The 18885-nt window shown below is 44.1% G+C and overlaps 1 protein-coding gene across 1 annotated transcript in view; it reads right to left on the reverse strand.

Moving 5' to 3' along the window:
• The window catches only part of LOC124556038, a 353229-nt gene that overhangs the window by 213743 nt on the left and 120601 nt on the right, over window positions 1-18885 (reverse strand). Inside the window, exon 2 of the mRNA XM_047130073.1 lies at window positions 3211-3295. Within this exon, the coding sequence (XP_046986029.1) occupies window positions 3211-3295 (85 nt within the window). The remainder of the gene's footprint in view (window positions 1-3210; window positions 3296-18885) is intronic.

The raw sequence follows: 18885 nt of genomic DNA on the forward strand, positions 1-18885 counted from the left end.
GGCTGGTATCCCACTGCTGTCCGGGGCGTGTCCAGACACGTCTTTGCTGGTCATCGGAGCTCATTTCGAAGCGCGACTCATCACTGAAGACAATTCTACTCTAGCCTGTGAGATTCCGAACGGAAGACGTGTCTGGAAAAGCCGCAGACAGTGGTGAAATACGAACCTCAGCGTCGCCCGCCATACTGCCCAACAGCCATGAGTGGTGATCTGGATTGTCATTTCTCTTCATAGCGGGAGCACTTTGGTTGTCATCCGCCGCAGTCTTACAGCACAGCGATACGTCGACGGTATTCTACGCTCTATTTTGTTATCTTTCATTGCAGGCCATCCTAGGCTTACATTTCAGCAAGACAATGCCTGCCGGACATGGCGGGAGTTTCTACTGCTTGTCTTAGTGCTTGCTACACCCTATCTTGGCCAGCAAGGTCGCCAGATCTCTACCAAATTGAGAGCGTTTGGAGAATTATGGGCAGAGCCCTCCAACCAGCTCGGGATTTTGACGATCCAACAAGTCAATCGGACAGAATATGGCACGATATCCCTCAGGACATCCTACTAGAGATGGGCAGACTCGTTCATTCTTGGGAACTAGTTCACTGGTGATTGCTCTTTTTCGGGAACCGTTCATTTTTATTCGTTCACCGTTCAATTGTGCTTGGTATACGGTTCTTATGAAAAACTGAAAATTACTAGCATAGGTGACTGAAGATGGAAGGCGCCAAGAGGGGGCACTTGCCTCCGCACTGGAGTACAGAATTTTTATTTATAACATAATTGTCACACACTTGTAATTTTCGTGATTCTGCAAAATCTCTCATTTACCAAACTGTAGCGTTATGTGGCTGATCGCAGTACAGACTCCTCGCCAATTACGCAGGATTTGTTGACCGCTACTAGCAGAATAGATAAACACGTAATAGTTAGGCAGTGAAGAAATAACAAATAAGCTAATGCAAACAACAACTTCGAAACAATAGATGACGATTGGTAGGCGACAGTGAGCAGTCCAGTACTCGGGGCCGATATTTCGTGCGCCACCCTGTACCACTGGAATAATATTGTAGAAGTCATCATATTCTCTTTACAAAATGTGACACCAGACACTCGATTATGGAACACGGACTTCATTCGGTTGTAAGTCGCCCTGCCTTCCATAACAATGAACATGCTCTTTTACCTTGGATCAAAAAAAGACGGAAAATGGCTACTCGTGTGTGCCGTGCCGACTTCCTTTGCATGTGTAATAAAAAAAATCTTGCCTTTTTACAGGTATTTCTTCTGCTGTTTATCGAAATAGTGACGTCTGATATGCCGTTATGTTACGTGAAAAGATGTGTGTATTACATACCACGTAATTTTATGTAATTTACGTAATTATAAACTACATTTTAATTACCGGTCATGGACGGTGAATAAAATACGAAAAGAACCAAAAGTTCAGAGTTCAAAAAAGGTGTGAAACAGAATGGGTGTGCGCAGCGAACGAAACGAACAACTCTATACTGAACAAACTATGAGCAATCGGCAGTGGAACTGCGACGAGTGGCCACGCGAAGAAGGACGAGTTCGTCCGAGCGAGACCGAGGCAGATGGGAGCGGGACGGAGGCTGGAACGAGACCGGCCGACGTGCCGTTGCGGGAACGAGACCGACCGTTTCCCGTTCCCGGGAACTATAAGTAGAAAGCCGCGACCGAAGTTAACTATAAAAGACCGCTCCTTAGAATTTGTTCATCATTCGTTCCGTTCATCTTGATGAACCGTTCCTTTGGACCCGTTAGTTCGCGAACGACCCATCTCTACATCCTACAACTCCATCAAACAGTGCCAAGATGACTAACTGCTTGCATAAGGGCCAGAGGTGGATCAATGCGTTATTGACTTGCTCAATTAGTGAAGCTGTTTTTCTTGAATAAATCATCCAATTTTTCTGAAATTGTAATTTTTTTTGTGTCTTAGAGGGTATACTGAAAAACAGTTCCTACAAATATAAGCAGTTACGTAAGTGGTTTTCTCATTAAAATACCCGTCGAAAGTAACTGAACTGGGAACGTTCAATTTATTTATTTATTTAAATTCACTTGATTTCGTTATGTGCCCATACAACCACTTCAACAGTGGAAAGACGATACGACAGTGTGCTTCCACAACTGACAATATTCATTAGGGTCAAGCCGTACGCTGGTATGAAGCACATAGGCTTAGACTTGTCATGTGACTCCATGCCGTCGATTTTCGTGTCAGTTATGACGATACGAAGATAATAATAGCACAATACTCAGTCCCAGAGCTGGGGAAATCTCCGACCCGGCTGGGAATCGAACTCGGGTCCCTTCGGTTAGCAATCTGTTGCGCTGATCCCACAGCTACCAAAGCGGAAATCTCAGATTATTTGAAAATATGTGATTAGCTAGAGTCCACTCAGAGATAAATATAAGATCAGGCATCTTGTCTACGTTTATTACACGTCCACCTACCAACTCTATTTTCTGCGAAGTCCGATCCTGATACTTTGGACAGATTACGAAAGACAGTGGTGGTGCCCCTGGCAGAAATACTGTATATGATTCTTTTTTTTTAAAAAACAAACGTTTGTAGCTAGCATAGTGATGAAAGACTGTGAGGAGCTCATTTGCTAAAACTTTTACAGAGAAAAATAAATACTATTTACCCTTTTTTATTTGTATGTTGAAGCAAGAGTATTTAATGTACTTAATTGATATTTATTTAGAAGCCACAAGAATTCAGCTTCAGGTGAAAATAATTGCGGGGGGGGGGGGGGGGGGGGGGGGGAGAGTGTAGATGTACGGTACAACCACAAATATATCATCTGAACATGGGAAAACTGCTCATCTATTCATCACGGGATACGGAAATAACTCAGCTGACATACCTGCCTTTTAGTTTTCTATATCTAACTCAGATTGTTCCAAAAGTGTGGGAGATGTGTTTGGAATAGTGACCAGGTCAGAATTTTAGCATTATTTTGACCTAAATGCAAAAATACAAACAAATATGGTTTACTACAGAGCGCTAAAACACATTTTGTGATCGGTAAGTATACTTTTTCTCGAGTCTGATCAGCTTCTTTTTCGATATCAAGCTTGCAACGAAAACGAGTAGTTACTTTGATCATGTAAGATTATTCGTTTTTCCGTGCCAGGAATAAACACATTATTCGTTTTTCCATGCCAGGAATAAACACTTACCTATCAAGGGAGCTGGCGTCGGATTCCGTCCAGACTTCCCGTATGGTGCGAAGAACCCGGGAGAGAGTGGGACATCCGCCTCTACCTGTAACACACGACCCACATTGCTTACATTTAATTTATTTTGTGGCAAAATAATTTTCATTAGCCAGATTTTGTGCATGTTACTTGTAATAAAATGATTGCTGACAATGTAACTAAGCTTCATTTTTATCCCTCTCTGTCTTCAGCTACCGAGCTATTTGGCAGCTTAATTGAGACACTGGCCTCGTATCCTCGAATCACCTTTAATGACATAGTCGTCGACGGAATGTTAAACTCTGATCTTCCATCCTTTTATTTGCAAGGAACAGCGTTCAAATCACGGTCTGGCCATCTTGACTTAAGCATGCCAATGTTTCTCTAAATTACTTTAGGTGGAAGGGGAGTTGTTGCTTAAATAAGAAGCCATTTATTACCTGATCATTGTTTATTCGTTTTTATAATTAGTCTCTAATGACCTGAACGTCGTCAGGATATCAAAGAGTTAACTTCCTTCCTTCCACGGCCTTAGTTGTTTAAATTTTTAATGTGAATGGAAGTTTCTCGAAGACGCAATCTGACAGATATGACAAATACTTTTCTGTAGAATAAGTATGTTCATACTACATGATTCTTTAACTGTTTTCAGCAACAGGTACGTTGAACTTACTACTTCTTAGAGCAAGTTTCACACAACGTTGACACACTCCACTTTGCAGCGCCAGTCCTGAAGATGATTTGCAGTGCAGATTGAAACCGGTTGTCGGTAAATAAAAAGTTGTGATCCGGATGCATTTTGTTTATCTACTACTCCTTAGAGCTTTTGAGCACACTACTCATCACCTTACACGTTTCGTTTCGTGAAAGAAACCTGTCTGCTAAATTTAAACTGCTGCATTATTGCTTGCTGGTACTGTGTATAAGGAGCAAGATGAGGTGAGAACATACGTTACAGGGACTGAATGATGAACGTTGTTTGCGCTGATAATTTTGTTGAATAAAATTCAGCAAGAAAATCTACTTTGTAGGTTTTAAAGATCGATCAATTTCATAAGCAATATTAACAAGTGTGAGTAATCTCTCATTATGAAGCAGTCAAGAAAATGTTAGGCGTTTGGGAAACGTGCAATGTGGCTACATGAGCATAACAGATATCACATACGAGAAAGATTGGTGAAGATTCACGAAAATTTTTGGTTCGTGTGTCATGAAACAAAGACCTACGCAAAATCTAAAGAAAACCGCTCCGGTTTGGAATCTGACCGCGTAGATCACAACGGCGGGCTATGATTCGAAAGATGGCAGCTATTTCACTTCTTTCGAAGGATGGCAGCCATTTCACTTCACAGTCTGAAGTCCTGCACATCTCTCGTTACGCCGAATTGTGCTATCACGTATCGATATCACCCTACCGGCGTCAAAGCTGGCGTCAGACGCTGATAGGGGCTGCGCGGGATTAGGCGGACCACACGCTGTGCGTCCACTGAGCCACGCCTCCAGCGGCTCCATACCACGAGTGCGCCTCTGTCTCTACGATATTCACTATGTGATGAAAAGTATCCAGACACCTGGCTGAAAGTCACTTACAAGTTCGTGGCGACCTCCATCGGTATTCCTGGAATTCAATATGGTGTTGGCCCACCCTTAGCCCTGATGGCAACTTCCACTCTCGCAGGCATACGTTCAGTCAGGTGCTGGAAGGTTTCTTGGGGAATGGCAGCCCATTCTTCACGGAGTGCTGCACTGAGGAGAAGTATCGATGTCGGTCGGTGAGGCTTGCCACGAAGTCGGCCTGTTGCTGATTTGTCACATGAATTTTCTTGCTTTGGAGATTTACAGATATAAATGACTGAGTGTGGTAGATAACTGGGTGTATATTTTGCCATTCGGAGGCATTTGTTTTGCATAATTTATGTGTTCTTGAAATTAGTAAGCTTAGCGGATTGATTGAGTGATCGATTGAGGGAGTTAGGGGACTAAACAGCGAGGTCATCAGTCCCGAAGCTTACCGGACAAGAAATTAGTCATCCCAGTGCACATGCACAGATCAGTCGTTAAGCCTTTACAAGTCGGCTAGAAAATATCAGCATCCCCACAAGTTGGTTGAAATGCGCCACCAAATGCTCAGTGAGTGACTTAACTTGGATGAGATGTACCTGCACAACCTTGTGGACTCACTTCCTAACTGAAGCCAGGAGGTTATCAAGTCCAGGGGCGGAATTACACGGTATTAAACGATGCTAGGAATGACAAATTTTTTGTACGGTGAGCTTATTTGCTGTTAAGGATTTCGAGTCATCAGGCTCCTTTATGCACACATGCAGCCGTCGCGTCACTGCCACCTGATTGCGAGTTACTTTAAACACAGGTTGTTCATTGATTCAAAAGGTTTCCAATTACTGGGTTGCAGCGTGGCGTAATTTTTTATTTGTCCTTTTTGCCGTGTTTCGTGTGTCGCTGCTTATGAATTCGTCGAAAGACTGAGTAAGGAATAAAATCGCCAAGAAACGGCGTTCCACTAATTCAGTCAATATTCAAAGGCATCCACAGCAACACGTGAAGAAATAAGACAATAGGTCCACCAATGGTTCCATTAGTGGGGAAATCAACAACTACGTGGATCAATAGCTCTCGGATCTTCATTCATATAGACAACTACGTCGTTTGCATACTTAAAATTAGTAAACTCAAAACTTTGTAAGTGTTTCTGACACAATAAAACATTGATGAAGCCAAACTCACGTCGATTTCCGCAAAATACAGCGCAGAACCAAAAAAACTGGTACACCTGCCTGATATCGTGTAGGGCCCCCGCGAGCACGCAGAAGTGCCGCAAAAAGACGCGGCATGGACTACACTAATGTCTGAAGTACTGTTCGAGAGAAATGACACAATGAATCTCGCAGGGCTGTCCATAAATCTGTAAGAGTACGAGGGAGTGGAGATCTCTTCTGAACAGCACGTTACAAGGCATCCCAGATATGCTCAATAAAGTTCATGTCTGTGGAGTTTGGTGGCCAGCGGAAGTATTTAAACTCAGAAGAGTGTTCCTGGAGACACTCTGTGGCAGTTCTTGGCGTGTGGGGTGACGCATTGTCCTGCTGGAATTGCCAAAGTCCGTCTAAATGCACAATGGACATGAATCGATGCAAGTGATCAGACAGGATGCTTACGTACGTGTCACCTGTCAGAGTCATATCGTGACCTATCAGGGGTCCAATATTACTCCAACTGCATATGCCCCACACCATTACAGAGCCTCCACCAGCTTGAACAGTCCCCTGCTGACATGCAGGATCCATGGATTCATGAGATTGTCTCCATACCCGTACACATCCATCCGCTCGCTACAATTTGAAGTGAGACTCTTCCGACCAGGCCACATGTCTCCAATCTTCAACAGTCCAATGTGGGTGCTGACGGGCCCGGACGAGGCGTAAAGCTTTACTTCGTGCAGTCATCAAGAGTACACGGGTGGCCGCCTTCGGCTCCAAAAGCCCATATCGATGATGTTTCGTTGAATGGTTCGCACGCTGACACTTGTTGATGATCCAGCATTGAAATCTGCAGCAATTTGCGGAAGGGTTGCACTTCTGCCACGTTGAACGGTTCTCTTCAGCCGTCGTTGGTCCTGTTCTTGCAGGATCTTTTTCCGGTCGCAGCGGTTTTACTGGATTCCTGATATTCACGGTAGACTTGTGAACTCGTCATAGGGAGACTCTCCACTTTAATCGCTACATCGGAGATGCTGTGTCCCATCGTTCGTGCGCCGACTATAACACTCACTTAAATCTAGATAACCTGCCAATGTAGTAGCAGTAACCGATCTAACTACTGTTAACATTTGATATCTAATACAGGCGTCGCCGACCGCAGCGCCATTTTCTGCCTCTTTATATACACTATATGATCAAAACTATCCACACAGCTGGCTGAAAACGACTTACAAGTTCGTGGCGCCCTCCATCGATAATGCTGGAATTCAGTATGGTGTTGGCCCACCCGTAACCTTGTTGACAGCTTACACTATCGCAGGCATATGTTCAAACAGGTGCTGGAAGGTTTCTTGGGGAATGGCAGCCCATTCTTCACTGAGTGCTGCACTGAGAAGAGGTATCGATGTCGGTCGGAGAGGCCTGGCGCGAAGTCGGCGTTGCAAAACATCCCAGAGGTGTTGTGTAGGATTCAGCTCAGGACTCTGTGCAGGCCAGTCAATTACAGAGATATTATTGTCGTGTAACCACACCGCCACAGGCCGTGCATTATGAACAAGTGATCGATCGTGTTGAAAGGTGCAATCGCCATCCCCGGATTGCTCTTCAACAGTGGGAAGCAAGAAGGTGCTTAAAACATCAATGTACGCCTGTACTGTGATAGTGCACGCAAAACAACAAGGGGTGCAAACCTACTCCATGAAAAACACGACCACACCACACCACCACCGCCTCCGAATTTTACTGTTGGTACTACACATGCTGGCAGATGACGTCCACCGGGCATTCGCCATACACACACCCTGCCATCGGATCGCCACGCCACATTATGTACCGTGATTCGCCACTCCACACAACGTTTTTCCACTGTTCAATCGCCCAATATTTACGCTCCTTACACAATGCGAGGCGTCGTTTGGCATTTACCGGCGTGATGTGTGGCTTATGAGCAGCCGCTCGACCATGAAATTCAAGTTTACTCGTCATAGTACTTGCAGTGGATCCGGGTGCAGTTTGGAATTCCTGTGTGATGATGTGGACAGATAGCTGCCTATTAGACATTACGACTGTCTTCAACTGTCGGCGGTCTCTGTCAGTCAACAGACGAGGTCGTCCTGTACGCTTTTTTGCTGTACGTGTCCCTTCACGTTTGCACTTCACTATCACATCGGAAACAGTGGACCTAAGGATGTTTAGGAGTGTGGAAATCTCGCGTACAGACGTATGACACGAGTGACACCGAATTACCTGACCACGTTCGAAGTCCATGAGTTCCTCGGAGCGCCCTATTCTGCTCTCTCTCGATGTCTAATGACTACTGAGGTCGCTGATATGGAGTACCTGGCAGTAGGTGCCAGCACAATGCACCTAATATGAAAAACGTATGTTTTTGGGGGCGTCCGGATACTTTTGGTGACATAGTGTGTCTCTGTATTTGAATACGCATGCCTAAATCAGTTTCTTTGGCCTTTCAGTGTAAACTCTGTTCGGTGAGCTGCAATGTCCAATGACTTTCCTCCGAATTTTCTAGATAAGCATGTTCTCCATGTTACGTGATTCATACAGGTGGTTCAAATTAGGGTCATTCTCCCACTATCGGATTCTCGAAAATACTAAGTACAGAGTGACAATTATTGAACTATATGCAAAAAAATGTAAAGTAGTTACAAACTACGGCGTGCACACATCTTATTCAACATCTAAACGTCCTTACAGATATTCGGATTTAGGTTATGACATGTTCGATAAGCCTGCCATCATTGGCGATGATGTGGCGCAGACGAATAGCGAAATCCTGCGTGATCCACTGATGTGTCGGAACATCGATGCTGACTATGACCTCCTGAATGGCTGTTTTCAGCTCACAATGGATTCGGGGTTATTTCGGTTCACCTTGTCTTTAATACAGCGTCACAAAAAGGAGTCACATGTGTTCAAATCCGGAGAATACGGCGGCCAATCTATGCCAATGCCAATGGCCTCTGGGTACCCCAGAACCAGAATGGGGTCCACAAAGTGCTCCTCCAGCACATCAAATACTCTCCCGCTTCGATGAGGTCGAGCTCCATCTTGTCGAAATCTGGGTCGCTTTGGACCGCACCGATTATTCCGTGACGACACTGCACACCACTCAGTCATCTGTTGAGGGTGAAGAGACTTCTCGATCGCGAAATGGGGATTCCAAATGCGCCAGTTTTGCTTATTGACGAACCCATCCAAATGAAATGGGGCTTCGTCGCTAAACCAAACCATACAGCACAACCGAGCGGCTTGAACGTCCTAACGCAAACCGTTCAGAAGTTATGACGATTTTAGTTCATATAGTTCAACAATTGTCACCCTGTATATTATTTTTGCTTTCCATTAAATAATGTCGGATTCTTTACAATTTAACATTTTTATTCTTAGTTTTTATATGCTGTTCGACCACACTGCGCTGGAAACAACGGCAGAGTACTGTCCCTCTTCTGTTCAAAATGGTTCAAATGGCTCTGAGCACTATGGGACTCAACTTCTGAGGTTATCAGTCCCCTAGAACTTAGAACTACTTAAACCTAACTAGCCTAAGGACATCACACACATCAATGCCCGAGGCAGGATTCGAACTTGCGACCGCAGCGGTCGCGCGGTTCCAGACTGTAGCGACTAGAACCGCTCGGCCACTGCGGCCGGCCCCTTTTCTGTCATTTCAGTGATTCCATCTGCGGTGTCGTCGATCATCGGTAATGTGACACCAGCAGTCGACCAAAGCATGGATGCTGTATGTTAAAGCAGTGGCACGGACGGCGGCAATCCGGATGGAGTTTGACCCTCGCCTTCCAGGAATTGTGAGTCGCCGCCGCCGCACAGCGGTTATGAAATACGGCCGCACGGGACGAGCGCCGCAGTTCCGTCTGAAGTTCAGATCGAATTTACTTCTGCTTCCGGTGGAAACAGACCCCGCGTCATCACTCTGCCGAGATTATGTCAAACTTGTGTGTACCGAGTATCTAGGTGTACCCAGTGGTCGAGTGTTGTAATAACTGTAATTAGAACGTTCAGAATTCGAGACCTACAGACTTGTCATTTAACGCAGCTCAGTGTCTTCGAATGCTTCTTTGCTTGGCATTCAAGAGTCACATCTGTATACAATGAGCTGAAAAACGTCATGGGATAGCAATATGCACATATACAGATGTCGGTAGTATCGTGTACACAACGTATAAAAGGGCAGTGCATTGGCGGGGCTGTCATTTGCACTCACGCAGTTGATGTAAAAATTTTTCCAAACGCGGAATGGTAGTTAGAGATAGGCGCATGGGACATTCCATTTCGGAAATCGTTAGGGAATTCAATATTCCGAGGTCCACAGTGTCAAGAGTGTGCCGACAATACCAAATTTCAGGCATTACCTCTCACCACGAACAACGCAGTGACCGACGGCCTTCACTTAACGACCGAGAGCAGCGGCGTTTGCGCACAATTCTCAGTGCTAACAGACAAGCAACACTGCGTGAAATAACTGTAGAAACCATTGTGGGACGTACGACGAACGTCTCCTTTAGGAAAGTGCGACGAAATTTGTCGTTAATGGGCTACGACGGATGACCGACGCGGTGCCTTTGCTAATAGCACTACATCGCCTGCAGCACCTCTCCTGCGCTTGTGACCGTATCTGTTGCGCCCTAGACGATTGGAAAACTGTGGCCTGGTCAGATGAGTCCCGATTTCAGTTGGTAAGAGCTGATGGTATGGTTCGACTGTGGCGCAGACCCCACGGAGCCATGGACCCAGGTGGTCAACAAGGCACTGTGCAAGCTGGTGATGGCTTCATAATGGTGTGGGCTGTGTTTACATGGAATGGGCTAGTCCTCGGTTACGTTCGGCTATTTGGAGACCATTGGCAGCATGAGCATCATGTTTCCAAACAACAGTGGAATTTTTATGGATGACAATGCGCCATTTCATGGGCTTCAGTTGTTCGCGGAGGAACATTCTGGACAAATCGAGCGAATGATTTGACCACCCGGATCCCCCAACATGAATCCTATCGAACATTTACGGGGTATAATCGAGAGCTCAGTTCGTGCACAAAATCATGCACCGGCAACACTTTAGTAATTATGGTTGGCTGTAGAGACCGGCTCAATATTTCTGCAGGGAACGTTCAACGATTTGTTGAATCTATGGCACGTCGTGTTTCTGCTCTACATCGGGCAAAATGAGGTCCGACATAATATTAGCAGGTATATCATGACTTTTGTCACCTCAGTGTAACTAGTTCACGCGTGTTTAATTCAGGCACAGCAATGGAGAACTATAAAAGTTAAGTGTCTTTCAGTACTAAATAAAGAATTTTGATACTTGACTGTGTGTGAGTTAATTGACTGTTCTCTTTTTCCACATGCATATACAAAAGGGGAACACAACGCTTTCTTATCTAACACAGAGGCTCCGCCAATTTACGTAGAATGACAGTTTATAGTTTTCGTATATATATCAGTTGTTTATAAAATATTATACTTCAAAAGAATATAAATATTAACGTAACTTTTAACGCAGACAAAAAATTATGAGAGAAGTATAAATAAAAATAAAAATATGGATATTATGTGGCACATGTCGAAACCTATTTTAGGGCTTCATTTGTGGAGAATATGATTCGAAGTGTGAGATGATTCCTTTTCTGAGTTTGTAGGTCTTTTTCTAATGCTAGGAATGTTCGCTTAACCAGGCATTCTGAATGAAGGATAGACCAGCAGGTTCATCGTAAAACAGTAGAAGAATGTGCCGGTTACTGTATGGGCAGTAAGTAGGGGAAAGGTGCTGTAGCAAGTGCTAGGAAGACTTCCGATAATCCTTCTTATGTTTCACGAAAGAAAATGAGGTAACCTCAAACTTGGCAGAGAATGTTGCTTATGATCGCCAGAGCAAGATAATATTGCACAATGAAATAACTTCTGTTATCCTGAATTGTGTACATATAGTGAAGTTTCCTTATCATTTATGAAACTGTCTTCATATTTCTTTCTCATTTCTACACGTAAGAGCTGGGTAACAGATCACAAACGCTTGTTTCTGTAACAGTAGGGTTCTCTTCACTCCATCACTACTAATAGTCTAGGAAAGTACTGCCTTAGTATTTTGTTGTTATATTTATTTTAGCTTCCAGTTTTGATTTTATGGTACGGTAAGTATTAATTTTACTAGGAATACGCTAATTATTAACAATCCACTGGTCGTTCCAGTATTTGTCACATGAGTGGCCCGCTACTAAATACAGCACGTTGTCTTGATGCAATTATTGGTATTATTTTAGATTAAATGTTTCAAGTAACATATTTTAACCATTTTCTGTTCAAAGTGGAATTTGTTTTTGGGTATATAGTTTTATTAACAAATTGTATAATATTAAAAAGAACAAAGTTTCAAAAATTCATCTTGAGGTACGGAATTTCTTAGTATTCTCCTTTCATCAGGTAAAATTTCTACTATATTTTTCTTAATTTTTTTGAAGATTTCAATAAACTTCACTTGCACCATTTCGTAACTTTATCCTTCCCAACATAAATATCTTCAGCCAAGTCTCATCATCGTCCTCTTCATCTTTACCCTTAAGTTCAGTTTTGGAATTATGGTCAACGTTTGTTATTTCTTTCTCACTCAATAGCTTTCCTCAAAATTTCGAGCTGATTGCTTTTGACTTTTTTTTTCATTCTCTGCTTCTTCGAACTCATGCAAAATCCTAGGAATATCTTCACGTTTTACCGAGCTCCACCTAATAAAAACATTCTGAATATGTACTAATTTACTCAATAACATTAAAAACAAGAAAAAACAAAACAGAACTGTAGTTACATTACGTAAAAAACTGCGTAGTGAGGAATAAAGGCGACGGAAAACAATCAGAACGAGAGCGGCCGTGTGTTGTATTCCGTACAACATAAAAGCAGTTACTGGCTAAATTGTTTATGGGCAGTAAAGTAGGCGTAAAAAGGGAGCGGAGAGGGTCAGACGGCAAGAACAGTATTATCGCGAGGAATAAGGAATAGCAGCCGCCAGTATTCCGAGAAGCTGACCGGAAAACGATGGGAGTTAAAATAAGCCAAGTGTTGTACAAAATACAACGGCGCTGTTATCTGCGTATACTTACTTCCCATTATCTTTTCGTCTTTAAAACCTTCAGTGCTTCCACTATTACCAGGAAGGCTGTGGTTCACGTATTAATGCGTTTTAAGCAGGGAAACTGCCGTGTTTTCTTCCATTTCTTTCCGAATGGCCTTTACCTTCGTGAGATGGGGTCTTTTGTGTTGGCAGAAGAGCCAACACCGTGTTACGAGTGGAGGCCGAAATGCACGTGTTTTAGCTCACGCAGGCTGGCGTGAAGAGGGAAGAACTATACTGACGTGAGATCTGGAACATGACAATGAATGAGAATTCAGAAAGCGGACATAATTAGTTTGATACTTAACTTTAATCCATTAATGATGAACGTCGCTCTTGACGGTACATGAGTCACAATATTATCTGTTCAGAATACATTCTTGAAGAATATGGCGCCTTGCTAGGTCGTAGCAAATGACATAGCTGAAGTCTATGCTAAACTGTCGTCTCTGCAAATGAGAGCGTATGTAGACAGTGAACCATCCCTAGCAAAGTCGGCTGTACAACTGGGACGAGTCCTAGGGAGTCTCTCTAGACTAGACCTGCCGTGTGGCGGCGCTCGGTCTGCAATCACTGATAGTGGCGACACGCGGGTCCGACGTATACTAACGGACCGCGGCCGATATAAAGGCTACCACCTAGCAAGTGTGGTGTCTGGCGGTGACACCACAGTGTCTTCCACAGATTGTGACACTTTCTTTACTCCTTGCTCAGCTGAATCCAAACCAAAATTACTCGTTGTTTCCCAGTCTCTCGTCACTCAGCAAAAAATCTGCTGAATATTCTTTACTGACAGACTATGACTGTACTGCATATGGCCAACAAAGTTCAATCAGCACATTATTTAGTTTTACCATCCCTCTCTCTTTTATTGTCGAGAAGTCGAATAACGCACTTACCGTTAAGTTCATTTCTTGCTAATGAATCATGTACATACGTACATTCATAGCTCCAGTCACCACGGCAAAGGAGTGCACGTGGAGTCGTAGGTGACTACTGCATTGAAGAAGACTGTTAGCATAGGACGTGTCACCTACGTTACAACGTAAACCTCGCACAACAAGGCTCACACCGATGGTGGAAATATTATCTGATGTTTCTGATCACGCCTGTTACTTATTATTGTCGGATCGTATGTAATTTATTAAGAGCTGTCGTCTGCATGAAGTTTTTATTTCGATAGTATTGGTAGTTCTCACGCGAGAACGGCTAAGCTGGACCGTCTGTTACTGTGTGTGTCAGACCAGGAAATGGGGCAACTGCTAGTGTGAAGCTGGTAGTACTACAACTATGTGTCTATCAAATTAACTAAGGCCGGTATTACGCTATCAAATTTCTTTGTCAAATATCTTTGTCCAATATCTTTGTCAAAGATATTTGATGGTGTAATAGGGAACTTTGTCAAATGTCGTCCAATATTTGATCAAATCTAGGGCCTCGCTGTAGATTTGATCAAAGAAGTCGCTTGTCTTGTGTTCACTGCAATGTGACATGTTACCACATGGTGCGCTAGCATCGCTGCAGCATTCTGTCGCCTGCAGTGTTTTTATAAACATTGCGGGTAAGTACAATTGGTGTGTGCCGACAACTACAAAATTAATAGAGATGTATGAAGCTGATGAGGCGCTTTAGAACGTGAGGCACCCTGAATACAAAAATAGATTAAGAAGATTGGAGACTTGACCTGACCTAACCTAACCTAACCTAACATAACACTCTCCTGTAGCAAGGAATCGGAGTGTTACAATGAGCCTGTCTTCTGAAGATGGGCAGTTCTTAAGTGAATATTGTGCTTTGTGATATGAGGATACACTTCACTGAGCACATACAGAAATGTGCTCATCCATTCTTAAGTAATTGATGTGCGACTTGACGTCATCCACTGTAAGCTCACGTAACAAGTTTTGTTGAATGCTTTTATCGTGTCGTCGTAAAACCTGCGGCTTCACCCAGGTATGTTTCCTTTTTGTTCCCCACGCTTCTCTTCCACATGTGCACACAGTGCAATTGTGGTACATGCAACTGCTGCGGTTAATAACAAGTTGTTGTTGTCAGCCATCTTGAACTTTGACGAAAAATATGATGACAGTGTAATACCCCTTCTAGCGCTACGTCAAAGATCTTTGTCAAATATATTTGACGGAATATTTGATCACATCTTTGATCAAATCTTTGACAAAGAAATTTGATAATGTAATACCAGCCTAAGTGACTGTCACTTGAGCATGGTAGGGGTGACGTCGGCAGTTCGCGTTGCCCAGAGCGCATAATACCGCTGCGGCAGCTACAGCTGTGCGCTTCAGTTCTAGAACGTCCACACGCTCCCCGTCAACGAGCAGTATTGGGTTTGATTGAAGACAATTTGTTCACGCGATGACTCTTTCCTCGTGCGCAATCGCAAACGCACGGCACAACTGAAACGCATGCACCAAAATCAGTAGAAATAACGCACGTGTTCTCGTGTCCACGCGTCGCCTTATTGTTCAAACCGTCTGCTAAAGATGATAAAGGGTAAGCAGTATCTAAATCATACAGATACGAGATATACAAATTGACGGCGACACTTCGTTCGAAAATTTCATAGGGTGGTCACAACGAGATTTTAGTTTTTCTACTGGAAACTGCAGCGATGAGGCTAGCAATAACATATCTTTAGGTGGTAACCGGCGACTTATATACCAGTTCGAAATATTTATTTCGCATTTCAAAACAAAGCGGCCCGGTGAGTATTCCTGAACCTGAGAGATACTTAAGGGAGGTTGTTCATCGCAATGTGAAGTGTAATTAACTTTTTATACGTAATTTGTGTTTTATTTCACAAAAAGTTGCCTCCACAACATCAGCCGAAAAAGTTTACATATTAACATCGTCGGACTCGACAAATTCAGGAATGCCGTAGACATCAGAATCCACTAGAACGGAGGTTGTGTTTTCCAATTTTGTATTTTTTCCGTTGTCAATATCCTTCGTTTCAGTTTCTGGCAGTTTGTTGGGGAGCTCCACCTATCCTTTGTTTTCTTTGGTTCAGACGCCAGGCTCTTCAGTTGTGCTATTAAGCTGACATAAAATGATCATTCGACTGCAATTTTAATATGCACCTCTCATATACTTGTACGCTTCTTCTTCTACGTTTTCCCAATTCGAGACGAATCTTATTCTTTACAGTAATATGATCGGAGAGTTCTTATCTAATACTCGTTCAGGGCACCAGTTCTCAAGTTTTTATTTAAATGATCATTAGAAGCAGCATTCCAAACGATATGTCTGTCTGCGTATTGTTGTTGTTGTTGTGGTCTTCAGTCCAGAGACTGGTTTGATGCAGCTCTCCATGCTACTCTATCCTGTGCAAGCTTCTTCATCTCCCAGTACCTACTGCAACCTACATCCTTCTGAATCTGTTTAGTAAATTTTCTAACCCATCTGCCCGGTTAAAGGATCTGACATTCCACGCTCCGACCCGTAGAACGCCAGTTTTCCTTCTCCTGATAACGACGTCCTCCAGAGAAGTCCCCGCCCGCAGATCTGGATGGGGGACTATTATACCTCCAGAATATTTTACCCAAGAGGACGCCATCATCATTTAAGCATACAGTAAAACTGCATGCCCTCGGGAAAAATCACGGCTGTAATTTCCCCTTGCTTTCAGCCGTTCGCAGTACCAGCACAGCAAGGCCGTTTTGGTTAGTGTTACAAGGCCAGATCAGGAATCATCCAGACTTGCCCGTGCAACTACTGAAAAGGCTGCTGCCCCTCTTCACGAACCACACGTTTGTCTGTCCTCTCAACAGATACCCCTCAAAAAATGGTTCAAATGGCTCTGAGCACTATGGGACTCAACTGCTGAGGTCATTAGTCCCCTAGAACTTAGAACTAGTTAAACCTAACTAACCTAAGGACATCACAAACATCCATGCCCGAGGCAGGATTCGAACCTGCGACCGTAGCGGTCTTGCGGTTCCAGACTGCAGCGCCTTTAACCGCACGGCCACTTCGGCCGGCAGATACCCCTCCGTTTTGCTTGCACCTACGGGGGGGAGGGGGGGCTGTGTAGTGATTTATAAATTTCAACGCGCTTTGTTTAGTCTGCAATTTACAGCAAATGGTTCAAATGGCTCTAAGCACTGTGAGACTTAAGATCTGAGGTCATCAGTCCCCTAGACTTAGAACTACTTAAACCTAACTAACCTAAGGACATCACACACATCCATGCCCAGGGCAGGATTCGAACCTGCGACCGTAGGATCAGCGCGGTTCCGGATTGAAGCGCCTAGAACCGCTCTTCCACAGCGGCCGGCTAATTTATAGCATATAAATTGCCTTACAGCATCACTTCAACACAATACACTATGGAATACACTTGGGGCCCAGATGTTGGTAGCCTGCCAAACAGTGCGCTATGACGCTCGCCCTCCAATTCGAGAAAAATGCGCATGCACAAATACGCGTACGTGCGTTGACTGTTGGAAATGTAAGCGCATGCGCAAAGTCGAACAGAAATGAGGGATCGTGTGAACAGACCTTAACGAGATAGCCTTTTCAATTTCCCGCGCATTTTCGCAACTAGTTTCAGATACTGTGTCTCGTAAAATTAAATGTCGCCCAGATAAACAAACAACGAAAACAAATCTCTGTTACTTTATTGCTTTTAAAGCGTCGTCTGCAATTTACTGTCGTAGCTATAGTAGTGTGGGTGAAAGAAGCTCGCTGACAGTTGCAGCGGGCTTGGCACGGCTGTTTTGTGCCGCTGCCTCAAACGATCACGGATAAAGGTGCCGTTGCACGGCTGCGGGCTGCAGCCATCGCAGTCAAATGCATTACCGAGCGGTTCTCATGCAGCAGCTGTGGCGTGCGGCTGACAGCGGTACACACCGATTAAGACCACCTGTTTAATATTGTGCTGTTCCATTTTTCAAACAAAACGCACAGAGATTCTGCTTGGAATGGATTCTACAAGTCATTGACAGGATTACAGAAGTATGTGGCACCAAATGTCTAAGCACAGGTCAAGCAATTCCCGCAAATTACGGGATGGTGGTGTACAGGCACACAGCTGGCGCTCGATATGTGGTACAGTGGATACAGATCAGGCACATTCGTTGGCCAAGACATTAATGTGAGTTCACTATAATGCCCCTCAAAACAACGTAGCACGATTCTGACTTTGCGACATTGTGAGTTATCCTGCTGAAAGATGTCATTGCCGTAGTGGAAGACTTCAAGCATGAAACGAAGCAGGTGTCCGCAATAATCTTCACGTGGTTCACTGGTGTCATTATGCCATCGATTACCACCAGATCCCATGGAAGCCCAACTCAATGTACCCCACTGCATAATTCGGAACTCACCGGCCTGCAGCTCTGGCGGGATGCATGTTCGCTGGCCTTTGTGACCGAGCTGTTCTAGGTGCTTCAGTCCGGAACCGCGCTGCTGCTACGGTCGCAGGTTCGAATCCTGCCTCGGGCGTGGATGTGTGTAATGTCCTTAGGTTAGTTAGGTTTAAGTAGTTCTAGGTCTAGGGGACTGATGACCTCAGATGTTAAGTCCCATAGTGCTTAGAGACATTTGAACCATTTTTGGATGCATGTTTCGTGCAGCCATTCGCCTGGATGAAGGCGTGTAAGGACACAACCATCGACCTGGAGTAACAAGAACTGCGATTCATTCGACAAGCGACACGTTTCTAATGATCCACGGTGAAAACTTAAAGCATATGTATATTCCCACACAGGCAAGACATTTTACTTGAAAGCCACTTGCCCGGTGACGACGGACAAATATGGTATTACAGTGCCTGTGT

The sequence above is a fragment of the Schistocerca americana genome, chromosome X, assembly GCF_021461395.2.
Source record: "Schistocerca americana isolate TAMUIC-IGC-003095 chromosome X, iqSchAmer2.1, whole genome shotgun sequence".
NCBI classification, from domain to species: domain Eukaryota; kingdom Metazoa; phylum Arthropoda; class Insecta; order Orthoptera; family Acrididae; genus Schistocerca; species Schistocerca americana.